The 27,802-nt window shown below is 45.2% G+C and overlaps 1 protein-coding gene across 3 annotated transcripts; it reads right to left on the reverse strand.

The window, feature by feature from the left end:
* Window positions 1–487: 487 nt before the first annotated feature.
* Window positions 488–26,217, reverse strand: VGLL2 (vestigial like family member 2). Of its 3 annotated transcripts, none has more exons than XM_078646870.1 (4): window positions 25,956–26,217; window positions 17,263–17,557; window positions 8,751–9,239; window positions 488–2,298 (listed from the first exon to the last, which is right to left on the reverse strand). In XM_078646870.1, the coding sequence occupies exons 1-4, from the start codon at window positions 26,034–26,036 to the stop codon at window positions 2,258–2,260; spliced, it is 906 nt and encodes a 301-aa protein (XP_078502996.1). In that variant the 5' UTR covers window positions 26,037–26,217; the 3' UTR covers window positions 488–2,257. The 3 variants fall into 3 exon arrangements, with proteins under 3 accessions (XP_078502996.1, XP_078502995.1, XP_078502997.1); XM_078646869.1 differs by having other exon boundaries at window positions 488–2,462; XM_078646871.1 differs by lacking the exon at window positions 25,956–26,217 and adding an exon at window positions 23,372–23,469 and having other exon boundaries at window positions 488–2,462.
* Between the last annotated feature and the right edge of the window lie 1,585 nt (window positions 26,218–27,802).

Here is a 27,802-nt window from a genome sequence, read left to right on the forward strand (position 1 = left end):
TCTTCGAACTACCTCACTAAACACCTGCGGACACTACATTGGCTTCCCATCGAAAAGAGAATCACCTTCAAGCTTCTCACCCATGCTCTAGTTCCTCGCACCCCAGAGATCCCTCCACTCAGCCCTGCTCTCCCTAGCTACATCAATAAAAGCAGAACAGGAGGACAGTCCTTCTCCTTTCTCACAGCTAATGCATGGAGCACCCTCCCACTTCACCTCCGGCAGACACCAACACTTTCCAAGTTCCTGAAGGACCTCAAGACCTGGTTCTTCGACAAACCCTAATGAACATCATGATGCTGCGCCCCCAGCGCCTTGAGACCCCATGGGTGAGTAGTTGCACTTCCTAAACCCTTGATTGATTGGTTGATTAATTGATTGATTGATTGTTGGGGCAGATAAACTTATCGCCTGGACAGTCACTGCCGCTTCTGGATGCATTGAACAAGTAGTCGAACTCCCTCAGTAAATCAACAATGGCCGAACATGGAGGAAGCATATTGTATTTAATGTGGCATCTTCCATGTTGAAACCATCGACTTTGTTCAATAAACAGAACAAGAAAGTTAACGAGGGAAAGGGGATGTGTAGCGATGGAGACAGAGAGATCAAGAAAGAGGCAACAGAGAGAGGGGGGTCACAAGAGGAATGGATTATGATCGCTGTGTTTGTGTGCATGAGGGAAGGTGCAGTCAGTGGAAGAGATATATTGTGGTGAGAGGAAGTCTGAGAAGCATAGGGAATATTGATGTACAGGGTGAGAGGGAAAGGGTGAAAAGAGGGAGAGAGACAGAACTAAAGCGAGCAAGAGAGTAAAAGCACAAGAAAGAGAGATGGAGCGCCTGAAAGTGGAGAAGTTGAGGGTAGAGTGGTTGGAAGGACAGAAGTGAAACATGAGAGAATTAGAGGGTAGGGCCCTGAACAAATAAAGGACAAAAGAACAAAATAAGGAGATGCAGAAGGTAAAAGAGAGCAGAGAAAAAAGAAATAAAAGAAAGGAGAGTAAGCAAGACTCAGACAGCTTGAGAGAAAGAGCTGGCGAGGAACAAAGAAGCAAGAAAACAATTACTGTGAGACACAGAAAAGTAGAGTATTTTCATTCTATTTGTTCAGAGGAAGAGAAGAGTGATGTAATTTAACTTTTGACCGTGCCAAACGATGGTACAAGAGGGCGAAGGATGGGGACTAGCATGTAGTAGATAAAGGGACAAACGAGTAAACTGCAAGATAGAGACAATGAAGGATTAAGAGAGAGGATGAAATAAAATGCTGAAGGCGATGGATGAAAGTAAAGCAGAGAAAATAGACACAAGGAAAGAAGTAAAATCAGTGGACACATGGCATGTAAGAGGAAATACAAAATAAATCAGAGGAAACACACAAACGCGGTAGGAAAGGACAGAAACCAGCCCTGCTTTATGGGCAGAGCAAACCTGTCGCCCATCTGCCATTGTCTAGTCTGTATCAACGGATATTGGTTTCCTAAAGGTTTTCCCCTGAATTGCAAGTGGCTTCTAGTAAACAAAACAAAAAAGAAAAAAAGAGAGAAAAAAAACCCTACAGCCATTCGAGGGCAACATCCACCACATTGGCAGCCATGTGTCTGGAGTCTGAACAGTTGTCCCCAGAACAGCTGCTCCCTGTAAGCCCACGGCAGGTGGCTGCTAGTAGCCCCTACCACTCACATAACCTTCTGAAACGTTGTAGATCTTGCAGCTTTTAATAGTCCAGAAGGTTTCATTTACCCTGCAAACATTCTTCCAGGGTCAATGTTCATTGTCCTGCATGAACAGTCTTAAGATAACAAAATAAAATATACAAATCCAGTTCTTTTTAAAATATATACAGTAGCTATCACACCACTGGCAAGAAATAATTCACATCCGTTAAAAAAAATATTCACAACACCAGAGTAAAAAGTAAGGAGCCCATGCGAGCCTTCACTTCAGCTGTCCACAGTACAGTTCAGGAAAACTTCTCAGCTGCACAACAAAAGGTCCACCAGCATTTTTAGCCGTAAGCTTTCGAAGAAATCACTGCTATTTCTTTAAAGGCCAAGTATCCGGGGTTTCCTTGCCCCTTTTTTCAGGGTTGTCCTTGCAGTGGATAGTGCATGGTTTCTGCCCCAGCGTCTCTGCATCTTTCCGGGTGGTGTGGCACCCAGAAGTGTCCATGCCCTGGTGGCAACGCAGTCAACCCATTTTCCTTTGCAGCTCTACCGGGCGGAGGTCTGTTTTTTGGTTCAGCGTTTATCAGGTCAGCTCATTAGGGGTCCACCACAGAAGGAATATCGTCGAGCTGCAAACCAAGACCAGAAGTGGTTACAAACCAAGCGCACTGCAGCGCTGACAGTGCCACCCACTCTACCAGGCCAGGGATCGCTACCACCAGGGGGAGGGAGCCTGAAGGGAGGGCCGCTTAAAACCAGTAAAGATCCTTGCTCTTATCCTGAGGCTGCAAACCTGAGAATGCAAAGAGGTGGGGAAAAAGAGAAAAGGCACAAGATGTTTAAGGACAGAGAAAGGTACACAAGAGAATTCCTGCAAGAAAGGAAAGCTGGTTTGTAGCAGTAGAGCATGAAAGTAAATTAGCAGAACAAGGAGAGAGCAAGAGGACATGTTAAAAGGGGAGAACCGGGCCCCCTCTGACATCTTCGAGTGATCTAGAACAATCGCCGGATTACTTACTGGAAATCTTAATCGCGCCTAGCCCTTCCCTTTCTTGTCAGACTAATTATTTCCTGAGACAGGTTCCCAGTTGCCTACCTAAAGAACAACCACAATAAACAAGGCCCCTTCTTACAGAATTTTCAGAATAGCCATTTCCCACCAGGCAGCGACACTGCACATGCTACTCAAGTAGCATGCCCTGTCTGTTGTGAAAGTCCACTCACAGAGCCTTAAGGAGAACAGTACAAGGGAACAGGAGACAGAGGATCAGCCCCATCAGTGATTTACCAAAGTACCTCCAAAGACTCTGCATATTACCGATAGAAACAAGAATTTGTAAACTAGTGAAAATGTAAAAATCTGTATCCCAGAAGTGCACACCACAACCAAAAATACTCTTGATGGAATCAAAAACCTCCATGTGATTGTCTACTCTCCCATATACCGACAGGCAGCGTGCCAGCCCCTGTAGGGCACTGGCACTCCCTTCACAGGTGGGAAAGGCAAGAAACCAATTCACTACTGCATGGGAAAGGTATCAACCCTGTTTTAGCCTGTCACTTATTATCTGACCACTTCGTTTCAAAACTGAAGTTTAGAAGGTTTCTTGACAAAGGCATCAAGATCCAGCTGAAGTTAGCAGTGCATGATCCCAAAGTTGCCCCATGCCTGATGAAGAGGAGTGCAGGTATCCTCCAGGAAAGTGGGGGCACCTAAGACGATAGTTCGGTAAATTGGAATGAATAACAAAAAAAACAAGCAGAGAAGGAGCTTTGCCACAGATGGTCAAGGCCGACGCTAAGTCTATAACTTGTGGTCTGAACTCAAACTAGTACTGATTGATGTGTCCTTCAGTTATCTTTTCTATACCTCTCACTGTCTCTTCCCAGTGGCGTTTGAGGCACGTCCCTCATGATGAGCTATTTCAGTATTTATGTTTCCCCTCCAGCAACCATCTGTGCCCTTCCCTCTCCACGAGTATTCAGATTACTGACCTCAAAGATCTGCTTTTTGGCTCTGCATTGACCAGGTCATCCTCCCTCCCAGCGATCTGATATTCTCACGCCACACACAATTCTTTCCTTCACACTGGTAAGGTTTTGGCATTCATTTATCTGCTCTGCACTAGGACCGGATGATTCAAAAGCTTGTGTGCACTAAAAAGGTTAATGGTCAATCCCAGACACTAATTATTTGATCATCACAGAATCGGATTTCTTGAATCAATCACAGGCATTCAATTAGTGCCAGCTCAACAAATGGTCCCAGATTGGAATGAAGTTATCATGGAAGCATAATAATGAACTCTAGACATCTCTTCATTTGGCATTAGTCTTTAAATGCGAGAGATCAGTCTTTAGCATAATTAGTTGATTAATAAATGCATTAAGCTAATTAATGATCTGGTGACATGTTGTAATTTTTGTCTGCACTAGCAGACCATAAAGTAGTTAAAAAATTCCCACAGAATATCTTTCATCATTCTGGAAGCATATTTATTGGCAAAGAAATGTGTTCATTCCTGTAGACCTTCAATAACTGTTAACAGAAGCGCACTGATTTTTCAACTATGTACAATATTTTGTGCCAGAAGTTTGGAAACTGTCCCCAAAAAATGGCCCGCATTATTAAACGTGAATTTTCTGGATTCGGATCATTAACTGGAGCCTACTTACTTATCTTTCAGATACATTATTACGTGACTCTTGCTCATTAATCAATCTTAAATAATTTACAAATCCAAGATGCTAAATATTTGCTCCAGAAATGCACGGATTTGAATAAGAAGTGAATAAACTCGTTGCAAGTTAATCAAAGTTTATCAATCTTTCAACAGGCTGGCGGTTGTCACTGATATTTACAAATTGGTTTCTTCTCCATTGTTTTTAATGTACCCCGTTAAGTTCACTGCCACCAGATGTTGCAGACTCATTAAATGGCCCTGCTGATGATTCATTCCTAGCTCAGTAACTGTTCCAGCTCATCAATTGGTGTAGCCCATTAGTGGTCACCAACAGTTAGCTAATGAGCGTCTCGTAATCACAATGTATGCACAAAAGGCAATGTACATTAACTTAATTTCTCATTTCATCTACTGCATTTTGAAAATCACAATTCATTCATTCGACCGAACTCCTGATGTGTCACTGAGGGAACCCCTCTGCCCTAACTGATCCTCTAAGCCATGGTCACTCCCTTGCATTCCTGCAGACACTGAGTTTTTTTTTTAGCACAGCCAAATGATCCTCAATTAACACCACCTCTCCTCGAGCATCCCTTAAAGGAGACTCACTGTACGTGTATCTCACATATTTTAGTTAAGGAAATCCCCCATTCACACCTGGCTTCAGCTCTCAGGAACCATCAAGACCATGCAGGCTCTAAACAGGATATTTGGTTCCAGCCCAGAAACTGCACAATCAAGGGAGTACCCAGAATATTAAAATATCCGCACTTTGAACCAAAGCTCTTATGGCACCAAGCAAGCGTAGCAAGTCACTGCAACCCTCCCCAGAAAAGCTCAATTGCCTCTTCCATCAAAGCATCTATCCATTCATCACTCCATCCACTCACTGAAATATAGCATTTCCCCTTTACATTCTGTCATCCATTCATCGTCTTTCACCATTTTGTCCATCCATCCATATTCAAACCTATCAATACATCCTTTCAGTCATCCATGATTCCCAACCACCATTACAGTCATCCATCCCTCCATCCACCTTTTCACTCATCCTTTTGCTCATCCACCCACCCACCATCCTCTCTTTTACACATCCAGCCTACCTTTCACACATCGATCCATCCTTTCACTCATCCGTCCAACCACTCACTCATTCATCCATCCTTTCACCCATCCATCCACCATCCCTTTCACTCATTCATCCTTACACCCATCGTTCACTCATTCACCCATCTATCCATCCATCCACACTTTCAGTCACCCATCCAACCTTTTACTCACTCATTCATACACATTAGTTATGATCCTTTGTCTGCCGAGTTGCAGACAGATGAGGCCCATAAAAGAACTCCTTCCCCCACTCTAGCTGCTAAAGCCAAGGGGGTTCACAATGCCCCTGTCCAAACCTATTACCCGTCTCCAAACATATCCATCAAACCAATTCATCTATTCATCCTTTCAACCATCCATCCGCTCAGCCATCCTTTCATTCCATCCATCCCCCCTTTCACTCATCCATCCACCCTTTCACTCAACCATCCACCCACCCTTTCACGCAACTATCCATCCTTTCACTCAGTAATCCATCCTCACTCATCCATCCACCCTTTCACCCATCCACCCACCCTTTCATGTATCCATCCTTACATCCATCCTTTCGCTCATTCATCTAGCCATCTCTCATCTACCCTTTTCACTCATCCATCCATCTTTTCACTTACATCCATTCATCTATACATCCTCCCACTCACGTACCCATCACCCTTTCACATTAATTATGAGCCTTTATCTGCCAAGTTGCAGACAGATAAGGCCCATCAAGAACTTCAACCCCACTCTAACTGCTAAAGCATGGGGTGGGGAATCCCAATGCCCCTGTTCACCTGTGGGGAATCACAATGCCCCTGTTTACCTGTCCAAACCTATCATCCATCTCCGACCCTATCCATCAAACCAATGAATCTATCCATCCTTTCAACCATCCATCATTTCACTCCATCCATCCCCTTTCACTTTTCCATCCAATCATCTACCTTTTCACTGAACCATCCACCATTTCACTCAGCCACCCAACCATCCATCCTTTCACTCATCTATCCATCCTTTCACTCATCCACCCACTCTCCCATCCATCTTTTCACCCTTCCACCCATCCATCTTTTCACCCTTACACACATACATCCTTTCACTCAACCACCCACCCACCCAACCATACCCAACCATCCATACTTTCACTCACTTAGCCATCCATCCTCTCATTCATTCGTCCACCCTTTCATTCATCCTTACATCCATCCATTCACTCATTCATCCAGCCATCTCTCCATCCACCCTTCTACTCCCCATACAGCCTTCAGGCACACATTCATTCATCCATCCTGTCACTCACTTACCGACCCACCGTTTCACATTAATTATGGGCCTTTGTCTGCCGAGCTGCAGACAGAAGAGCCATCAAGAACTCCCCTCCCGCTGTAGCTGCTAAAGCGGGGGGGGGGAATTCACCCTTGTGCACAATACTGTCAATATATTAGTACAGTGGCTCCTTCAGTGCCGGACCTCATTAACTGTCCTATCTAATCAGACCCTACAAATTCATTTTTCACAGCTGCTCATTATATGTCCCTGGTACAAACATATTGCCTTCTCAATATTTGCCTACCAAGTGTCTTAATTAGTCCTTATGTTGTTTGTAGCTGCCTCAAACTGTGGAAGAAGGTAATAAATAAGAACAACCACATTCATTGATGAAGCAGAACAGTTGGTATCGAAACTTCCTACTTGATTTTACATCTGTGTCTGTGATTGCGGCCAGATCTCTAATTGCCAATAAATAAATTATGTATCTGTTCTTATCTTATTACTTTGATCCAGCTAAATAATTGACACAAAGAAGTTGTGACCAAAAGCTTAATTTGTCCTGGTCATATTTGGAGATGAATTAGAGCATTCCTGGTGGCTATCCTTGCAGACATATGATTGGTTCAAGGTCTCTACAATTCTAGAGGATGTGGAAATACATAATTACCTTGATAGTTAATCCTAGGTCTCAACCCTCAAACTGGCTATCAGCAGATCATTAGCTATTCCAAGCTCATCAGTTCACATGACCAACTCATTAAAATCCTTTCCATTAATATAGTACGTTGAATTTAATCATTTAGTGAACCACACAATTTGAACTCATCTGATCAAGAGACCCCACATTCTAATGCCTTCTTCCCGGAAATGAATTTACAATACTCCGCTCAAAAGGCAGTCTTCATAATTTATTAGTAGATGCAAACTCACTTACTGCACTGAGGCCTTTTCTAAGCAATCCAGTATGCTCTGTTTCATCTTGATTCATTAATTGGTCCCCAATTTTTAAACTGATACTAGTTATTACTAGTTCCAGAAGATCATGCTTGTGTCTCTATTTCCCAAGCAACAACCACCTTGAATTGAGTGGATGTAGTACCAGCCTCATCTCTCAATGGCCTTTAAGTCAAACAGATGTCAAGCCACAGCAAGACTCATTGTCCACCTTCTACTCCTGCCTACTTCTAAAATTAGAGAAACCACTCAATTTTCCACCTCATTTTCATTCCCAGAGGTCCCACCCCAACTTTAGAGAAAGCCAATAACAGGCAGGCTGTGGGTATATAGGTGGTGCAGGCCTCTCGGTCACATTTTGTGAAAGCCTACAATGCAGACATTGCTGCAGCGTTAATAGCAAATGTAGAGTGCGTTTTCCAGCTTGGCCAACACTAGGGCATGAAAAGGCTTAGCAACAGCTACATTACCAAATGATATTCATGAGAACACTTAAGGTTATTTTAGATTTTGGAGCATGGTTAGATGAGGAACATGTAAGCTGATGTGTCACAATGACAGAAGAAAAGTAGGCGGTAAAAGCATGAGGAAAGAAGAGTAAGCCTGTTTGGAGAAACACCAGGTTTGACTGATAAGCAAGGATTTTAATGGAGGTGGAGGAGATTCTAATAAACGAAATTTGGTCATTGATTCTGCCTCCTGTGGAACTCCCATACTAGGTAAACATTATAAATCAGACTGCCAAAAGAAACTATTAATTTAATATTATCTGACCATTTGTCCAGCATTCCCTGTACCCAATAATTAGGCTTATAATTAATCAACTGTTTCAGTATATGTCCTCAAGGCATTACATGTTAAGAAAAAAGTTCTTTTCAACTACACAAACTGAAAAATTACAGACCCCACATTTTAATGACTGAGCCATTATATGCTACACTGGTAAGTCAACTCTTCTGATGGGTGGGGGGGACCTCTCCCGCTAATGTGCCAGTACAGGGCCTCACCTGCAGCAAGCAGGAAGAATCGGGGGGGGGGCTCCATTTGCTGTTGATGATATCATAGCACCCTTGTGTCCTTACCTGTGTCCACATTGAGACTCATGTCGCCCGGTGGCCCTGAGAAAGGGCCTGGTGTTGTCCATGCAGAAGGCTCGCCCTTTCCCAGGTCACACTGTGATGTTCCTGGTGGCGGTGGAATTCGGTGTGGCCTCACAGAGGTGGGCACCAGTAGGGAGCTGTACCGAGGGTCAAAATGGCTGCCGTAGACCTCATGCATGGAGGAGGGCCGCGTGTAGGCTGAACTCTGTGAGCCAAGGGAGTATGGCTGGTGGTGATGGTGATGATGGTGGTGGTGAGCTGGATGGTGCCAGGGCTCGGGGGGTCCCTGATGCAGGTGACTGTGTAAGGATGCAGCAGCTGCAGCAGAGTATGGGTCAGAGCCAAAAGGGAGGTCTGGGTGCGGACCAGGGAGTGGACTTCCCAGGGACGAGGAGGGTCCAGAAGGCTGGTATGTGCTGTTCCAGAAAGATGGAGGGAAACTCCTCTGGCTCATTGGGTATCCAGAAGCATCTGTGGAAAGAAGTTGAGAGTAAGTACGAGGTGGAGACTTTGGCTTTCATAACATGTTTATACAAAAAATATCACACTATTAAGGGAAGAATTCAGTCCAAGCAATCTCCTTTCCCATAGGCAGTACTAGACTGCACAAACTAAGCTCCCCTTTATAAACAAAACGTTTGTCCCAGTGCATCATTTAAAGTGTGTACTACCATCAAACTAGAGTTTCAGAGTGATGTTTCCTTACAATTTGTTTAACTTCCGTTGCCAGAGATGACTTTTCCTACCTACATGGACAGCAGGGAATTCCAACCAAAATAAGCGCCAGGTTTGTAGTGGAAATAACTAGGTACTCAATAAATCCATGGTACATGTTTAATGGATGAGAATGTATTCAATCAATCAATCAGGGGTTTATAAAGTGCACTACTCACCTGTGAGGTGCCCAAGGCGCTTTAGGACATCCCTGGCACACACGATAATGCATGCTTGAATTAGACCCTCCACCTCCAACTATTGACACATTGTTTCGGCTCGATCCAAAACCATTTGATACTTGGAAATGTTGGGCATCGTATCTGTGTGAACTTTTAACACCGGATTGCTGTCTAAAGAAATATATGGAATGACGAGTCATCCAGGAAAGGAGCATAGATTGCAAAAACGCAGTTATCCATTTCAAGCTCATTTTTCGGTCCTGCTAATAGATGGTTGTCCATTTTTGCGCAGGTTTTTCTACGAGAAACTTAAAGGAGGCTACTGCTTTCTGGGCTTTTCATCAGTTCATCGGATCATGACGTCTTGCGCTGTTCTATTAAACACGCTGCCCCTGATTTGCTTTCACCAAACATATGCAGTCCCTCTTCAATGACGAGGCCTTGTTTGGTCCAGGCATCTGGACTAATAGAGATGAACTGGAAATTGTGGTTAACCATTGTACAGAGATGACTACCACCCCATTACTCCACTTCGACCCCTTGATGCCTTCATTACCACCCAACCAATTGCACTACAACCCCAGAGTCCCAGGCTACCAAGGCTACAACTGCACTACCAACCTCACCAGCACCCTATGATCCCCAAGGACTGCACCACTACACTACACTACCAGCGAGCACCAATGTAATACTATTGCCACTTTCAATGACCTCACGACCACCAAAATAGCCCTACAACCTCTTGCCTCAGATTACCACCCGCAGCACAACTCAATCACTCTCCAATTCCACGCTAACACTATTCTGCACTACCCTCTCCTCAAGCACCAAACAACCAAATTCCAGCAGCATGCTACTAAGCCAACAAATCAAAGTTCCTTTGCACCACCCTTCCACCCACCCAGAAAGAGACTTCCAAATCACACTGTCATAATACCAATCCCTATACTCCACTACCACCCCAGCAGTATTCCACCCTTTTAGCACCACAAACAAGAAGGTGTTTGCACCACCGGCACATTTTATTTATTCTCTTCCTCTATGTAATTTTAGTTCATACTGCTATAGAAGTAAGAGAATTTTGAGCAGTTATATACTGGGTCTCCCTTCAGTAGGCTGTAGATTGTCAGATTCAAAAGTGCCTTATATTACTGAAAGAGGCAGCTCGTGCAGGTTGCACACATTTCGAAACAGGAAAGATGGAGGTAGTGAGAAAAATAAACAACAACAAAAAACACAACAAAATCAGGGGAAATTTATTTTCCCCATTGACCAATACCGAAACAGAGCACATTTAAGGCGGGAGACAGCTAAAATAAAGCTTTTTTGCTTTAAAAATCGCTAGCCTTCCGCCTAAATCGAGTCTGTTAGCAAGTAGGAAGATAAATACTCTCAAAATGAGCAGCCACCCAATTTGACAGTGTTGGCCGGCCCTTCCGGTGCCAAAAATCACTTCCGGGTGGTGCAGCGCTTGATGTAAACTACATACAGTATCTCAGTTTTCAGCGTCATTAGCAGATATGGAAAGATAAAGTCAAAACCAGAAGCATTTGCTGTAGCTCAGTCACAGCGTCACCATATTCTAAATAGCTGTGTTTCCACCCTCACTGCCCCTCCCTTTTAATCTGCTTAGTAGGGGTGTCCATTTGGGAAGCATTCACCTGCCTAATTAATAAGTTTTACACAATTTGCTAAATTAATATTTTCAAAATCACTTATATACCTTCATGACAATTTTGCCTTAGCAGCTTAGCCTCTCTCCTGAAGATTCTTCTTGCGAGTCCAGTCCACCATGCAGTGCTAGTGGGTTCAGCTTCACATCCAACTTGTACTTCAATTAAATAACATGAACACCTCAGGCGGATTTAGCACCAATTTTAGTAAGTCATTAACTTCGGCACCTCTGTTTCAAACTTTAGACCGATCATTACAAACGGCACGATAAAAGCTACAGGTTATGTGTTTTGACTATGCCTTGCACATAGGTTGAGTGACATTCTATAGAACGGTGCAACATATCAGTGCCATTCATGTGTGAGTAGTACTCCAGGAGCTAAAGATAAGCCGAGCAGGTTGGAAAAGGTGCGATTATACAATTTTCCTCATTAGACCACTTATGTTTTCGTGCACTGGCTCCTGTACCACAGTAAATACAAGCCCAGATTTGAATTGGGTTTGTATCACCTTTTTGACGCAGACCTGACGCAAAATCCTTTTTGGTATTTACAAACTAAAGCAAATCGTTATCTATGTTGGCACTGCATCGAGATACTTTGAGAAGGTAGGAGCTCCATGGGTGGGGCATGGGCATTCCAATGCATCAACACAAGGATTTGGATGTAAACCCATAAATACAAAGACTTGTAGACATTGATTTGAGCCACAACGGTGTGTCTGCCTGAAACTTATGTGGCAAGGAGAAATATCTTTATTCGTCCTTGTTATTGCCTCGCATTCTGGAGCACACATACAAAGAGCAGAGAGCCACAAAGAATCGTTTTTGTGCAGGAAGGAACCCTTTCCTTCACAAAAACGATCCTGACCATAATGCAGATACCCTTACACTATGGCAGAAGGGTGCCTGGGTTTGTGTTAGGCAGCCACAAGGGTGCGAGCACATGGAGAAAGAAGAACTGTGCCATTTCTTTGAAGACAAGGCACAGTTCTGATCTCTCCCGTTCATACAATGCAGTGTAGCAACTTCACTCCTGTCAAAGCTGGCGCAAAATCTTTTAAATGATGTCCCACGATTTACTTCAAAATGGCTTTCTGTAGTGGAAAACAAGCCAGTGTTACACTTTCTTGAAAGCAAGAGAGGTCAGTCGGCAATGGTTCCTGCACCAAAGATCTTCCACAACAGGTGGTGAAATGCTGGTCAGAGACGTCCACCCTTCCTAGTGTGATAACAAAGACGTATTGTACAAATGTCAATATAACACCACAGTTAATTTCCTCTAAACACTAATTGTAAGGAAGCACACCGGACCCATGTGTTCACAGTCATAATCCTGTCTGTTTCTGTGTAAAGTGGCAGGTTCTAAACTATCCACACGTCTTGGACAAACATGTCGATTTGACTGATAGTAGAGCCTGGCAGTTCATTTTTCTCCATTCCCTATAATAGCCCGTCCACACCATTGCATCCTCTTGTATCCAGAATAGGACTTCCAACAACAGATCAAGGCAGGAGTGCCATTTATATCCGCTCAACGACTGGTTTTACGTTACAGCGCCGGAGACAACCAGGAGCGACTCGTCTATATTAAAACATGGGTTGACTATACTTGGATTCTTTTTGTTGTTTGCAAGATTATTTTGAAAATAGGCAGCTTGCCAGGCGCGATGCCTTGACACCTGGTTTTCAATGACAACCAATTTGACATTCAGTCATTTGCATTTTTACAGTGTCAACTTTAACATTTATTTGCTTGCCGTATCCTTGATGTTTATGTCAACCCACACAAGAGGGGAAATTGAAGTTGACCATTAAACCCATCCTGGCATTTCAAAAAACCTACTTCTTTTAACCGAAAGCATTATCAAAAAGTTATTCACATTACACTTTTCAACAAACTTGATAGTGGAATTAGTCCAGTAGCCCTTGTGCCATATACCCAACCCAAAAGTAGTTATATGAAAGTTGCTTAGCGGGTCTAGACTCAATTCCTGGCTTTCACCGGAGTGGCTGTGCGGAACCCAAGAGTCATTATTCACATTGAAGCCTCTAGCTTCTCAAAAATCCAGCTGGGCCTCTAACTACACCAGAGCATGGTCTGTAGTCGTCTATCCTATTTAAGCCAAAAAAAGAAGGGCTTGGAGCTCAGCTAGATATAATAACAATGACAGCCCCAGTCTCAAAACGTATTGAATGAGTGGCCAGAAAAGGATAATAAAAGCAGACCTTAGCACCTCGACATCAAAATTCTCCAGGCAAGATTATGTACATATCTATCCTTAGTGTTCTAGTCAATGGTTTTCATTAAGGAGGTAAAAGATGCCTGTACAGGGGGCACCTAGAAAGAACAGGGAGTGCTACAGTTGAGCTAGTGTCGATAAAGCATGTACTCCTCTGCTGCCTATAAATATCACTATAAGACAGTTGGTACACCACTTTGCAATCGAATATGAGGCAAGAGCTAAGGAAACAGCAAATAAATTATCTTATTTTCAGTACTGGCTCTGTAGGTACAAGTGGGGCTGCCCACAGAGCAGGGGAAGGAGCGGTGGGCACTTTTATAACTGTATATGATGGTTTGGCCAGCCATCTTGGGCTGGCCAAATGGACATGCACACTTAGCATGTTTTTCACCCGGCTGCATTGCACAGTTGGGTGGAGAACATGCACAGGCTCCCACAACCTCTTTGAGCACCAAACCAGGCTGCTCAGACCAATCACAACACTGCTGTCATTCTGATGAACGCAGTTGTGTGATAGGCTTAGGGGAGTCAGGGAGCCTGTGTGCTTCTGCATTGACCGAAGAGGACGGAGGAGAGATGGCGGCCGGCAGATAAGTTACATTATCTTCATTTTTTATAATCTCCCACCACACCACTACTGCCCCATAGCAGCCACTACTGCACTTAGGCAGGTAAAAACTATGCAGAAAATAAATACTGAGACTTGGATAAGAAAATACTCCCTCGGTGAGAAAAAAATACACATGCCCAGAAACAGAAAATGTCCTGGCACGGAGGAGGAGAATACCCTAACATTGCGACCAGGAGCACAGTAACATCAGGACAGATAATGTACACACATTTGGCCATGGTGGTTCAAACAAGGTGACATGCTGACTGAGTGGAGAGACAGATATGCATGGGACAGCAAAAGGCAGACACTGTAGTAAGGGGACACTAGACCAAGGAAACACCAATATATGCACAAAGGCCAAAAGCCACTGACAATTGAGGAGGGAGACACCGCCATGCATGTTATAAGTGGAACACCGAAGACTCACTGATCACACTTGCACAGGTCTTAAGAGAGGCCACAAAGCTGATCTCCCTACAGAACTCTCATTCGGAAAGGCCATATCCGGCAGACAACAGTCTGCATGCAGAGACACAGAACAAAGCCAACGGATCAAAATATAGTGTTCATCAACGTCCTCTTCATCACTAAAATAACAAATTTGCGTCCCCCACCTAGTTAGCGCACCAAGCTTCAGTGTCATCTTAAGAATTTTGGGGGCCCAGGGCAAGAAATATTTGTTGGCCCTTCTTCAGAGTAGCTGTAACTTGTATTAGCAATTATCTACCAACTCAAGCCCCATGATGACAAACGATAATTACTTATACATTTTAAAGACTGAGATAGAGAAATAGACTGGGGTGAGATAAAGAAAAAGTTACATTTCACTGGGACCCCATGGAAGGTGGGAGCTGTGGGCAATTGCATTCTTTGCCCATGCCTTGGTACGTCTCTGCAAGATCCTTGCCTTGGCTGTATTCTATAGCCCTTCTCCACCCTATGCAATGCACGGGGATCGCTGTGGACAGTACTTAATTTGAGCCAGTGGTTTCCGGTGCTCAGCACCGGCACTTAATTGTCAACACTGGCGCTTGTGACAGTCTGCCACAAGGTGGCACTGTCTGGCTAATTTAGAGAGGACCACAACAACAGTTATTAATTTAGTATACATTAAAAATGACTACTACCTGCCGCCCAAGTCATTCTTGTGGCTTTGGGGGCCTGAAATAGTCACACCTGTAGGAGTGGAATGGTTAGTAGGTGTGTTGTTACCAACAAAGAAATTTGTCTTTGGTACCAAACCCTGCTGGAGAAAGTAGATTGTGAATTCAAGCTTGCTGTGGAACTGTGGGGGGGGGGGTGCTTTTGCCCACACAAGACTGTGCTAAACTATGGCAGAAATCATGTAAGATCTTATCTGAAGTTGTGAAACCAGCTTGGCTAGGGAGAAACCACCTGTTCACTATCCACAGGGCCTACTTTACTCCTCATAAACTGACAAACATCTCAGCTGGGCCACCTGTTAGTTGTAAAAAATATGGCCTAGTCTGCGCCTCAGATATACATATGTTTATGGAATGTCCTTCTCTTGCTACTTTCTGGCGGGAGGTTGGAGATTTTTTTACAAGTGTGTTAGGCTGCGTTATCAATATAGATCTACCATTAATAATATTTGGTTTCGCAGAAAACATCATTGGTTATGCCGAAGCTTTGCTTTTTTACTCTGTCCTGTTAGCCAGCAGGCAAATTTGTATAAAATGGACGGAATCTAGCCCTCCCACTTTTGCGGATTGGCAGTCATCAGTTTTGTCAGTCTCCAAGCTTGCTTTAGCCAGACAGGGTAGCAGCAAGAAAGCATTTTGGAATCCCCTGCAACATAAATGGAACTCTTAGATGTCGAGGCAAATTGTGGTGTCTTTTTTTGTCCCCCTTAAGTCCTATGATTATGCTGTTAATACCCTTCTGGCTAAGCCGTGTGCCGCCAGGTAATGTGGCGGTTTCTCGGCGAAAGTCAGCTTGCTCTTGAGCTTGGCAGAAGGGGCATCTCAGTGGACTCTTCATTGATACCCAGGGAGTGTCTAGTACCAGTAGGCGGGGCTCCATTCCATTCCAATAGACTACATTCCTCAGTGTTATGGGAGTGAGTACAGACGCCCAAGGTGGATTTTGAAGTGAGATTGACAGCGAATGAGAAAAAAAAAAAAAAACACTGGCAGCACGGCAGGGGTAATGTGTGGTGCAAGCTGCAGTGGCCTCCTGACGATAGCCCTGGCACTTATTTTTTCTCAAATTAAGCACTGCCCATGGGTCAGTGAAATTCAGGGCCTCCTCAGTAAGTCTCCATGAAGCAGTCAGGTCTGCATCGATGCGTCCCATCACACCTGCCCACACCACTCAGTCCACAGAGGCCACCTGGAGACCATTACACTGAAGGCCATGGCTGTATTCTTTATCCCCAGGCTTCAGTTGCCACAGTGGCTCCTTGGGGAAAATGACTATAAAAGTATTGACTGTATTTTTCTGTTCCCCCCTCCCCAAAGTAAGAACACAGTGTTCCCTCCCCACACCATTCAGTGCACTGGCCTCCCTGGAGACAGTGAGGCTGAAGGCCATAGCTGTGGTCCGTTACCACTGCCCCCACTCCCCAGCCCAGTCAGTGCACATGGATTCCTGGGATAAAGTGCTTCACACCTCCCCACACCATTAGTACACAGAGCCCCTGGGATCAGTAACACTCAAGGCCTTGGCTATGTCCTATCAACCTTCCATCACCCGCCCCTCCCAATCATCCACAGGCAGTGAACAGGCCTCTCCCTGAGTGTATCCCAGCATCTCTCCTTTACATCATCATCCAGTGCACCAGGCTCCCTGGGATCAGTAACACACAAGGTCCTGGCTATGTTCAATCAATCTTCAACCCACCACCACCATCCACAGTCAGTGAACATACCTCTCTTAGTGTATCCCAGCATCCATCCCTGCATCATCATTCAGTGTACCAGGCTCCCTGAAGTCAGCGAGACTGGAGGCCTGGCTGGGCCTTGTCTGTGCTCTATCACCACCCAACGTATTCCCATTCAGTGCTCTGAGCCCCTGGGCTCAGACTCACCACCGCGGCGTCACTCACCTCTCCAGGCACTGGCGCTCCTCGACGCCTTGGAGCTGCTGGGAGAGTAGCTGCTGGACTGGCTCAGGGCCCGGCTGAAGTGCTCGTCCACCACGGAGCTGATGTCGCCCTGGAAGTAGGTGAAGAGCACGCAGCGGGAGCTGAGGTACTCGGCCTCGGGCGGTCGCTCCTTCTCGGGGCTGCACTCCTCCTCCTTAATGCTGGCCGGGGCCTGGCTGGAGAAGGAGCTGCCACTGCTGCTGCCACTGCTGGCACTCTCCGGGGCCTCCTGCATCTTCGAGTAAAAGGCGAGCTTCTGGGGAGAGAGCCAAAGACATCCAGTCAGCTCCAACTTAGAAGCACAGAAACAGTCAGCAACACACGCTCAAGAGCCACAGTAAACCTGACGGCGAGAACATCTAGACTGAAACCACTCCATCAAAAAGCAAAGACTGCAGTGTGTGTGGAAAACAATGCTGGAAAGTAGGGGGAACCCACCGGAACACAGTTCCAGCAGCCATTTCTGGGCCGGATACCCAGGGAAACATGCTGAATTTGTCCTGATGCCATTTTCAGACATTGGGTCACAACTCAGCAGTGCCTGCATGTTGCCTGCATTCTCTTTGGAGTAGCAACCTGTGAGCAGCGAGGAGGCTTTCTTATATTTGTTTCCTAAAGTGCCTAACAAAAAGGCCAGATTTAAAGGGTCGTCATCCCTTCTTTTCTTCAACTATCATCCTGGCACTAACTGGAGCCTACCACCTAAATACTAGGGGGCAGATTTACAAGCCCCATGCGCCACATTTACGCCGCCATTGCGTCATTTCTGTGACACAGCGATGGCGTAAACCATGTGCCACTTTGCACCTTATTTACGACGTGACGCATCTAGGGAGATGCGTCACGTTGTAAAGCCCTGTGCCACATGAAACCTGCGTTAGTTTTCATGTAGGCGTTCTGGCGCAGGGTGGGCGTTCCGTCGCAGAAACGCCTTGTAAAAGTGACGCAGTGAAATCTACAATATTTCACGGAGTCACTTTTACGTCCATACCCTGCGTCTGCTTGAAGCAGGCGTAAGGAGTGACGCAGCATGTTAGGCATAGGGCGCCCCTAAGCATTGCTGGAGCCGCGTCATGCTTGCAACACGACTCCAGCAATGCGCCGCCCTTACGCCACAGGATGCGATACGCATTTTATTTTATATATTTATTTTATTTCTTACACTTATATGGCGCACAGCTACCCAAAAAGGGTTTCCCGGCGCCTTTGACATGTAAATGAACAAAGGTATATGAAGAGCATGGTTTTAGCACAGTTGTTTCTGGAAGAGCCAAGTTTTTACATTCTTTCAGAAACTGGCGTAGTTGTCTTCTTTTCGGATGTGTAAGGGAAGTGTGTTCCACAAGATGGGCCCCTTGACCGAGAAAGATCTTCCGCCGATTCGTTGCAGTCTATACCTGGGAACAGCAAAGTTTGCTGCAGTTTGAGAGCGCAGGTTTCTTGCTGGTAGGTAGGGAGTGGCTAATGCTTGCAGATAGGTTGGTGCCGTTTTAGATTTGATCTTAAACATATGGCTCAGGGTTTTGAAACTTATACGGTTTTCGACCCTGAGCCAATGCAGATCATTCAGATGTTTTGACACCCTTGCAGTTTTTGGTATTTTACACAAGAGTCTTGCGGCTGAATTCTGGATCAGCTGAAGTCGTTTGATGACTGCTTGGTTTGAACCCAGGTAGAGGATGTTGCCGTAGTCAAGACGGGATGTAATTAGTGCGTTGACTATGGTCTTTTGTGTGGCGGGTGGTAACATCCATATAATTTTTTTCAACCACTTTATTATGGTGAAGCAGAGGCCTACGACTTTATTTGCCTGCTGTTTCATTGACAGGGCATCATCAATGATAACTCCTAAGTTTCTTACATGGGTTGCTGGAGTGGGAAAATTTCCCAACTCGGTGGGCCAGTGAGAGGAGTTCCAGAGTTCTTTATTTTTACCTAACAGAAGGATCTCGGTTTTATCACCGTTTAGTTTCAACTGGTTGGTGGTCATCCAGTTGAAGATTTTCTGGAGCCCATGTTTGAGGACAGAGGGAGCTGAGGGATTTGAGTTTGACAATGAAAAAATAATTTGTGAGTCATCTGCGTAGCTCATGAGGTTTAATCCTGCACAGTCCGCTAGGTCGGCCAAGGGTCTAAGGTACAGATTAAAAAACAGCGGGCTCAGGATAGAGCCCTGTGGTACTCCATGAGGGGAGTGGAACGAGTCTGAGCAGGCAAGATTAGATTTGATCTGGAATGTCCTATCAGTCAAGAAGGACCTTATCCATTTTAGGGCATCCCTGCAGATACCATTATTCTCGAGTGTAGCCAAGAGTTTACTATGGGAGATGGTATCAAACGCCGCACTCAAGTCTAATAAAATGAGTGCGACCGTTTGTCCCTCATCCAGAAGTCTCTTAATGTTTTCTGTAACACCCAGCAGAGCAGTCTCCGTGGAGTATCCGGCTCTGAAGCCTGACTGAGTGGAGTGGAGGAGGGCATTTTCTTCTGCGAAAACGGTAAGAGCAGAATGTATATGCCTTTCCAAGAGTTTAGAAAAAGCATTGCGCTATCCTTGCGCCACGGTGCTCCGCATTGTAAATGCAACACATTTGTGGTGGCGCAGCGAGTGAATTACGTGTCGCATCTGTTCTGCGTATCCCTGCTGATCTGCAGAGATGCGCCAGAACTCCTAAATCTGCCCCAAGGATATTAAGGTACCCAGCTTATCACTTCAACAAGTACTTAAGAGAAACTGACTTGGAGGCTGGTTTTTAACCTTGTTCAACACCCTATGAAAGAGATATGCATGCACTGTAAGAATGCACATTTGTGTGTGTATGAGTAATTAGACAAATAAATAAAGAATAATTACACAATTAGCTTAATTATTTTGCAGCACTACTAATCCCAGTGCAGGGATTCAGGGATTTACATCACACAGAGAGGCACAATAAATCACACAAGTGTGTAAACCAATATCAGGGAAATGTAGCATAAGACAACAAGGGTTATAAGGTGTAGGAGTCACATATCATCCATACTTTAAGACATTATATGTTAAGAGTGAATGGTCGGGAAAAACACAAGGTCAGGATATAAAACCTAATGCAGCGATTGTGGTTGTCTGTACTACAAAGATTTCATTACTTCCCAAAGGTACACTTCTCTTCTTTCCAATATAAGTGTAACAGATCAAAAAAGAAACCAATAAGGAGCTAAACCCATGACTGACAGTTTGCATGCGGCACATTGAAGCCAGTAAATAGAGCACTGCGCTATATTAGAAAGATTGCAGCTTATGAACTAGAAGTAACAACATGGTCTCTGTGTCAAAAGCAGTAGTCCACTTTCCCATCTACATAAAATACAAATCTGTGATCTGAATGTTACACTATGTGCTTTGAAGTAGGCACATTAACCCTTGATGCTACTTTAGGAGTCAAAACTGTGACTGTACACTGAACTTTCTAAGAACTGTTATCCACTAGAGTTTAATAACTACTATTGCATCCCATCAAAATTGCTAGAAAAGATTTACTGTCACATATGTCATGTCAATTTATTTGCACCAGATTTTTAAAATAAATGTATGAGTTGACTGGCTGCTTTTCAAGCTCTTGCCACTCGTGACTCCGACCCCTTTCCTCTGCCACACCGGGAGCCCCAATTAATGGGTTCCCGGAGTAAATGTTTTCTAATTCCAGCACTGCTGGAAAATGAACATCTCTTTAGAAACACACTGACCAACCCAGGAGGGTATTCTGCTGTCGATGTACCTTAGTTCCCCCACTCCACCCCACCAACCCAGTCATTCATCTACCCATCCATTCAAACATACCAACAACCCGTACATTCATCAACCCATCCATCCAGCAATCCTTCAAAAAAGTGCATCGACTCATCGTGGAAGCAGAAATACATAGCGAGGGGTCCCTGCTGCAGTTTGACACTAACATTTGATTTCCAGACGTCAAGGCCGTTTAAATGGCTAAGAAGAGAGTAAAGTAAGGCAGATCCAAAAACATCGACTTGCGCCCAGTCTCTTCGTCGCAATTAGAGTTAAATTTGCAAATCGTAATCATGAAAAAAAACAAGTGTCCGTGCCCAGCGTTTTTCAAACGAGTGTCACCGGCGCTGCTGGATGCCAAAGCTGCCCAATCTCGATTCCACCTCATAACTTTTATTTCTACCACCACACACGTCCCCCTTTTTACCTCACTCTTGCATGTTATTTTTTGTGCGTTTTCTCCCCGGGTATCACTCCACTTCTTCCTTTCTTTTCCGTCTTTGTTTTAGAGCGAGTCCAGGTCCCTAATAATGAGCGTGAGTACCCAGTACCTGCACAAATTAATCTTTGCGGCCTACAGAAACACGATTTTCTAGCTTCTCTGGGTGTGACACGCGACAATTTTTCTGTCCTTTTTTTACCACACCTGCCTCTTCTGATGTCCCTTGGTTATAGAGACCGTCGCTCCTACTGCGCACTAGGCCACTGGCTGCAGTCAAACAACTGAATGCGTCGTTTTTAGGGCTCGCGCGCCCTGTCTGAGCCCTTGGGCACAATTTATGGAAGGATAGCCTTGGACTGGAACCTCTCATAAGGATGCCCGACCCACGGCCGCCCCCTAGTACTGAACTTAAACCGTCACGCTAACATATTGAGACGGCTTCCTGCGCTCCAGTGACCGGCGGCCAGTTCATCACAAGCTCAATGTAAACGTGTTTGACGCACTCCGTCTGATCTGCGCGCGTTGATAGTATGGGCTACATTAAGTGCATTACTGCAACTACACGTGGTTATTTGTTAGATTCCACAAGCATATGTACACCACGGCTGATGTCATCACTACACGTGTTTTATAAAGCTCCTGTTCCTGGAGTGCAGCTGTTTCACAGCGGTGCATATAAGCGGCTTTGTTATTATAAAATAACTTACTAGCGTTTGGTATGTCGACTTTGGAGCCATAATCGTGGAGTCGCCGTTGCCAGGAATCGAGCGTGTAAAAATGTAGGTGGCACCAGCAGCGTAGCCAGTGTGACCCAGACTGTTGTCTGAACTATAACATACAGCAAAAACCAGTATCCATTGGGCCCCGGTGTCACTGCACCTGCTGCACCAAGCCACGCCTCTGGGTAAAACTAAGATGGCAGAGAAGGGTCGGACACCCTGCCATAGTATTCTAAATCACGCGCACACAGACACACGGGCTCAGTTGCATCCGCCTCTCCGTGGTTGTCAAGGATCAGACGAGGCGTCAGTTCTGGATGCTCAAACCGCGCGTCTGCTTCCAGCCACTGCCAGAGCTTCAAGTGGCTGTTTATTTGGCTATGAACAAAAACGTAATTTCCAGTAAACACGTGGCTCCTGCGTTGCCCGTGACAGCAAATGCGCTGCAGTCCCGTGCGTCAGAAGAGAATGCGCAGCAGGATACAGGGTGCGAGGATAGGACCGAGAGCGCGTGCACCTTGCACCAGTGCAATAACACACTGCAAGAACGCTGCTCATCCCGAACTAGTGCTAAATCGATATTTGCGCGTAGTGAGCTATGCGAAATGTGTAACATACACCAACAGTGCAAACCTATTCATTTCTAGGTCAGCAAACCTGTGCACATGCTTTGCACTGGTGTGGCGATGCAAGCCTGCAGTGCACTAGTGGCGAGTGTGTGGGGGGGGGGGGGGAGGGGGGGGCATGGTCTGCTAACAAGATCTAATCTGCCAGATTCTCCGAATACGCGGAGAATGCTGGGTTGTTGTAGGAGCAGGAAACAGTGTTTACTTTGTGCGAGAAAACACCGGTGTTTTTTTGGGGGAATCAGGATACATTTCTCACCAGACTGATTCCGAGTAAGCGATAGAAAGGCTGAGCGAGAAAGATTAAGAGAAACCGAACATAACATAAAATGGGAGATAGTGATGAACGTGAACATGAAATAGATATAAAGAGGGAGTTTAGAGAGGTGTACGACAAAGGCATGAGGTGAAATAAAAGAATTAAAAAACGAGGCAGCTTTTCTATTCGGCTTCCCGGGCATTCGGCAGCTCCGAGCTTGGGCTCCTTGGAAAATCATTTCACCCCAGCACTTACTTTATTATTGTGTTCATGTATATTTTAGAACTGGCAGCAAGAGGGGAGGGTGCGTCGGCAGAGCGCCGAGATGCCAACAGATCCACGAGCTTGGCTTCCGCTCCTCTGGTGGATCCCACGCAGAAACACCCGAGGTGAAGTACAATTTTGAGTGGGACAGCGGGCATTATAAATATGAAGTTGCTACATACATTTGAGATCGCTTGGGCAAAACAAGCAACAGGGTGCTGCAATACGAGCCGTGGGAAGGCAAGGTGGGGGCATAACTAGTACCTTCTGTCACTATGGTAACTATATATGTTTTATAAACAACATGTGACCGTTTCAAAATAGCACTTAGTAACAGATGTTTATCTACTGAGGTTTAGTAGGTTTAACGCATCAATTTTAGGGAAGCGTCGGTTCTGTCAGGAACCTGAGATTATCATGCGCCGTGTTAGAAGCGATCCCTGCTCAGACTGACTTTTAGTGACATGGCTGCCCTGTGGTGGAAGGATCACGATTCCACGAAAAGAGCACAAGACATTTCAGATCAGAGACACAAGCCACCCATTTTGCGCTGGATGCACTTAGCTCGATTTCCTTCAGCGTGTTTCCAATTCGTGGCGCTTGTGTGCACTGTCAAGTATATAAAAATAAAGCATCAAAATGCTTCCGCGCTCAATTTTAAGTAAAAATTCCATAACAGTTGATGCTAAGTTTTATTTGAGGACTAGTGTTATAAACTGGAAAATGATCCCGCTTCTCAAGTCCACACATTCGTGGGCACCAGGACCCGCAGGAAGTGTGCAACCGAGCGATGCAGCTGTAAAATGCTGTTTTACAAATATAAACACGGGATGTGTTTTCCAGCCCAAACTGCACCACTCTTAACAGTGCTAAGTCTGCCGAGGGTCAAATCACGGCGCATACAGGCAGCGCGAAGGACCTAAAAGAAACAGCATCTGTTTTGAATTTGTCATTTGGAAAACGAATTTCGTTCATACTGGCTTCTGTTTTCCCGGAACAACACAGGAACAGGTGCAGACTGCTGCATGGAGGTTCTTAGAGACAGAACGGTTGCTGTGGAGTCGGCGGATTTAACGAAGGGGTGCGATCCAGCGGAACACGTGCTGAAGTTTTACCGACACAACTGAACCACAACTGCACACAAAAAGCAGAGGGTGGCACGAGTGCTGCTTCGCACGTCGATGTCCGAAGTGATGCAGTCGGGTTGGGTTACATGGAGGCAGATCACAAGCAGGGGGGCGCAATCCACAACGCACATTTTGCTGATGTAATGTTGAAACAACCGATTAATGAGTGAATTAACACGTGCCAGTAACTTGTAAGCGGCGACGAGCCGATAGCGTTTTAACCAGGGTTGCGGCACACTGGTTAAAAGGATCGTTTTACCAATGCATCCATTATCTTCATTAAAAGCAAAGCTGAGTCACGACCACAGTGTCTGTTTTGTGGATGGTGTCCGCACAGCAGCAAGAAGAAACGGAAGACCCAGACGGGCAAAAGCCAGTGTCGCAGCTTGTCACTAATTCGACTTACACAGATTTCACGCGTGGTTGAACGGTCAGTGTAAACAAGGCAGTTTCCTTTGCAGGGTTCGCATGAAAGTTCTCCTGTCACGCGTTATACTTGGCGCCTTCATCGTGTAAAATCCATTGTTAAACCTTTCACCCACTTTCGCACCTTTGTTACCCCTTCCCCCGGATCATCAACAAGGGATGCCGCACACGAGCCTTCCAGGCGGGCAGCGTCTGTAATGTTGAAAGTTTGAGCCCACGAGGCGTGGGAGGGGTGCACAGGTGGACGTGGTGCGCGCGGTAAATGACTCATTAAACTGTTAGAAATATTATGCAGATGCAATTAAACAAGGACCGTTCAGATGGATATTAGTTCTGTCACCAATAAACTCACAGACACAATAATAGCAATGAAAGACATGCGATCTCTGACAGCAACAAGCGAGCCCAGCTGTCACACTGACACCCACCGATTAACCGCATTAAGCCTCCCCCACAATCGTTTCATTGCGGTGGCACCCTTATCTTTGCAGACAGTTGCTTCCACACCATCTTATACTGCCCCTCTTAGCAAACCTACACCATTCTCTTTAAACAGACCCTCCCCTTTGGCTTTAATGCAATGGTTCAGAAAGAAACCTGAACTCAACATAATTAAGGACTCGACGTTGTAAGAGGCATGTATCAAAATGTTTTACCCATTCCTTATATGTGGGGAAAGGCATATAAGGGCCACAGTCTTCAAACACTTCCCAAAAAAGGATGGTGAGGGGTGTTCTCAAAATTTCTGATACGGCTTGCTCTCAGTGAAAAGGTGTTCTAAACTATCCGAAAATCCGATTCAGACCATTGCATGCCAAGCTGTATGACTGGGCATGCAGGCCAATACATATATCCTGATAGGCAGTGGATCAAACTCTTATTTTACTCACACATCTTTATGAAAAAAACGTATTCTTTCCGTGAATATCGCCTTACGCACTGCTATAAACGTTAATGCAAATGAGAAAATAAACTTTCATCAAATGTTGGCACCTATGTTTCAGTAAAGAGGAGTGACGTACCTGGTGGTATGGGCTATAGGCGGCTGCAAAGTATGGCTGGGGTGGACCATAAACCTGGTACATAACATCCAAACAGCTCATGGCTGGAGGCAGCTGGTATGCTCGTTTATGTTCTTGCAACTCTTGTTCTGCAGGGGACGGGCGGTCGCTTCATGGGCGGCCCGCAGCCCTAGACCATGGCGGGGGTTGTTGGGGGCAGGTGCAGCTGGTGGTCCGCGAGTTTCCCGCACGCTCTGACTTCAGCGCAGAGGCCCAGCGTCGTCCCAGTGGAACAGCCGCGGCTCTGCACCCAGGAGGCATTTAAACCGCACGCTCTGACGCGTGACGTCAACTGAAGAGGAAGAACAGCGGCCAATAGGAGAGCGAGCCGGGCCGAGAGCGTGGCCTCTGGCTCCAAATCTGGCTGTCAACACTGCTGAAGAGATTTTGCTGCCCGGCTGCGTAGACATGGAAGAAGGACTGGATGTCAAAACATTTGAATTTCTGACGCTAAAACGGTGCACACAGAACTCTAATGCGGTATTCTGACGAAGACGAGGCACAAACATTTTTAAATATATAACTGATAAAAAATAATTACTTTTACTTCTTATTTCACTATGAAATCTCCATAAAGCTTAAATTTAAAACCATTTTCAATTCTGATGTATTTTCAAATTGTTATATCCTAATACAATGTTTTCATTATCGTAGTGAAAATCTCCAGCTTGCATATGGCCGCCACCGAAAGGTACAGTGCTGCTGCGTATACCTGCATAAAGGTGCATTCCTAGGAGGCGCTGGCACTGTTCTACCAGTGCTCTGGATATATGCTAAGCAGCTTCCCAGGGGGTGGCAGGCTACAGCCGTCCATTCAACAACTTCTCGTAAATAACATCTTGTCCGACTAAAGAGACAGGTTTTACATAGGGGGCGTGTGCCGAGAGGGGGCAGAAATGAGGAGGGCAGGCGCCCCGCAGCCACCTGCACGCACACCAGGCCACCCAGGGAAAGCAAGGGCTTGAGCTGCGGGTGCTGCTGGAGAGCCTGCAGCTGCTACAGCAACTGTCCCAAACTTTGACAGATAGGGCTACTTATTTTAAAGAATGCCACTAAAAAGTCTGCATGGGCGTATATAATTCCATGCTTAGTCTAGCCAGATTCAAGAGCTCCACAGAGCAATCCCCCGGAATATCTACCCGACAGCCAGCTAATAGCATGCGACAACATTTATTTATTGAATTATGTTTAGGGTGTAGTACGATATGGAGGAAATAAAGCATATTAAGCTGTGATTAATAATGAGACTGTTTGGAAATTCTCACACCGGTCCTCAAATCTAGCAGCCGCTTCGAGTGGGGATAAACCATATTTGAACACCGCGTGCTCAGGATACAATTTGTGTTCTTGTAACTAGCACTGAATCTGCAACAAAAAGCCACTATTCATCCAACGAAGGAACTGCAGTGGTTCGTTCAGCATCAAGTAAACGGTTGACATGTAATTATAAAATAAAGGAATTACCACATATTTTGTTTTGCTCTCACTTATATTATACTTAAAAACATGCAGCCGACATACCTGTATAACGCCATCAATGCCATATTTTCTATCTGTTCTGAAGGACAACTGCAAATATCCTAAGCAAATAATACTGTTTTTACACTCGCGCTTCAGACAAAAAGTACGTCTGCAACATAGGACAACAAACATTCTTTTGGGTGCAGAAGTCGGATATGATCAAGAGTGATGTAAAATATACTGATCGGAATTGATCCAGAGTGGTGTGAAAAATAAAACAAGAACCAGGAATGTAACAAGAAAGTTGTTTAACAAAACATATCGAGGATATAATGCTAACTTTAACA

Source organism: Lissotriton helveticus, chromosome 6 (genome assembly GCF_964261635.1).
Source record: "Lissotriton helveticus chromosome 6, aLisHel1.1, whole genome shotgun sequence".
In the NCBI taxonomy this organism is placed as follows: domain Eukaryota; kingdom Metazoa; phylum Chordata; class Amphibia; order Caudata; family Salamandridae; genus Lissotriton; species Lissotriton helveticus.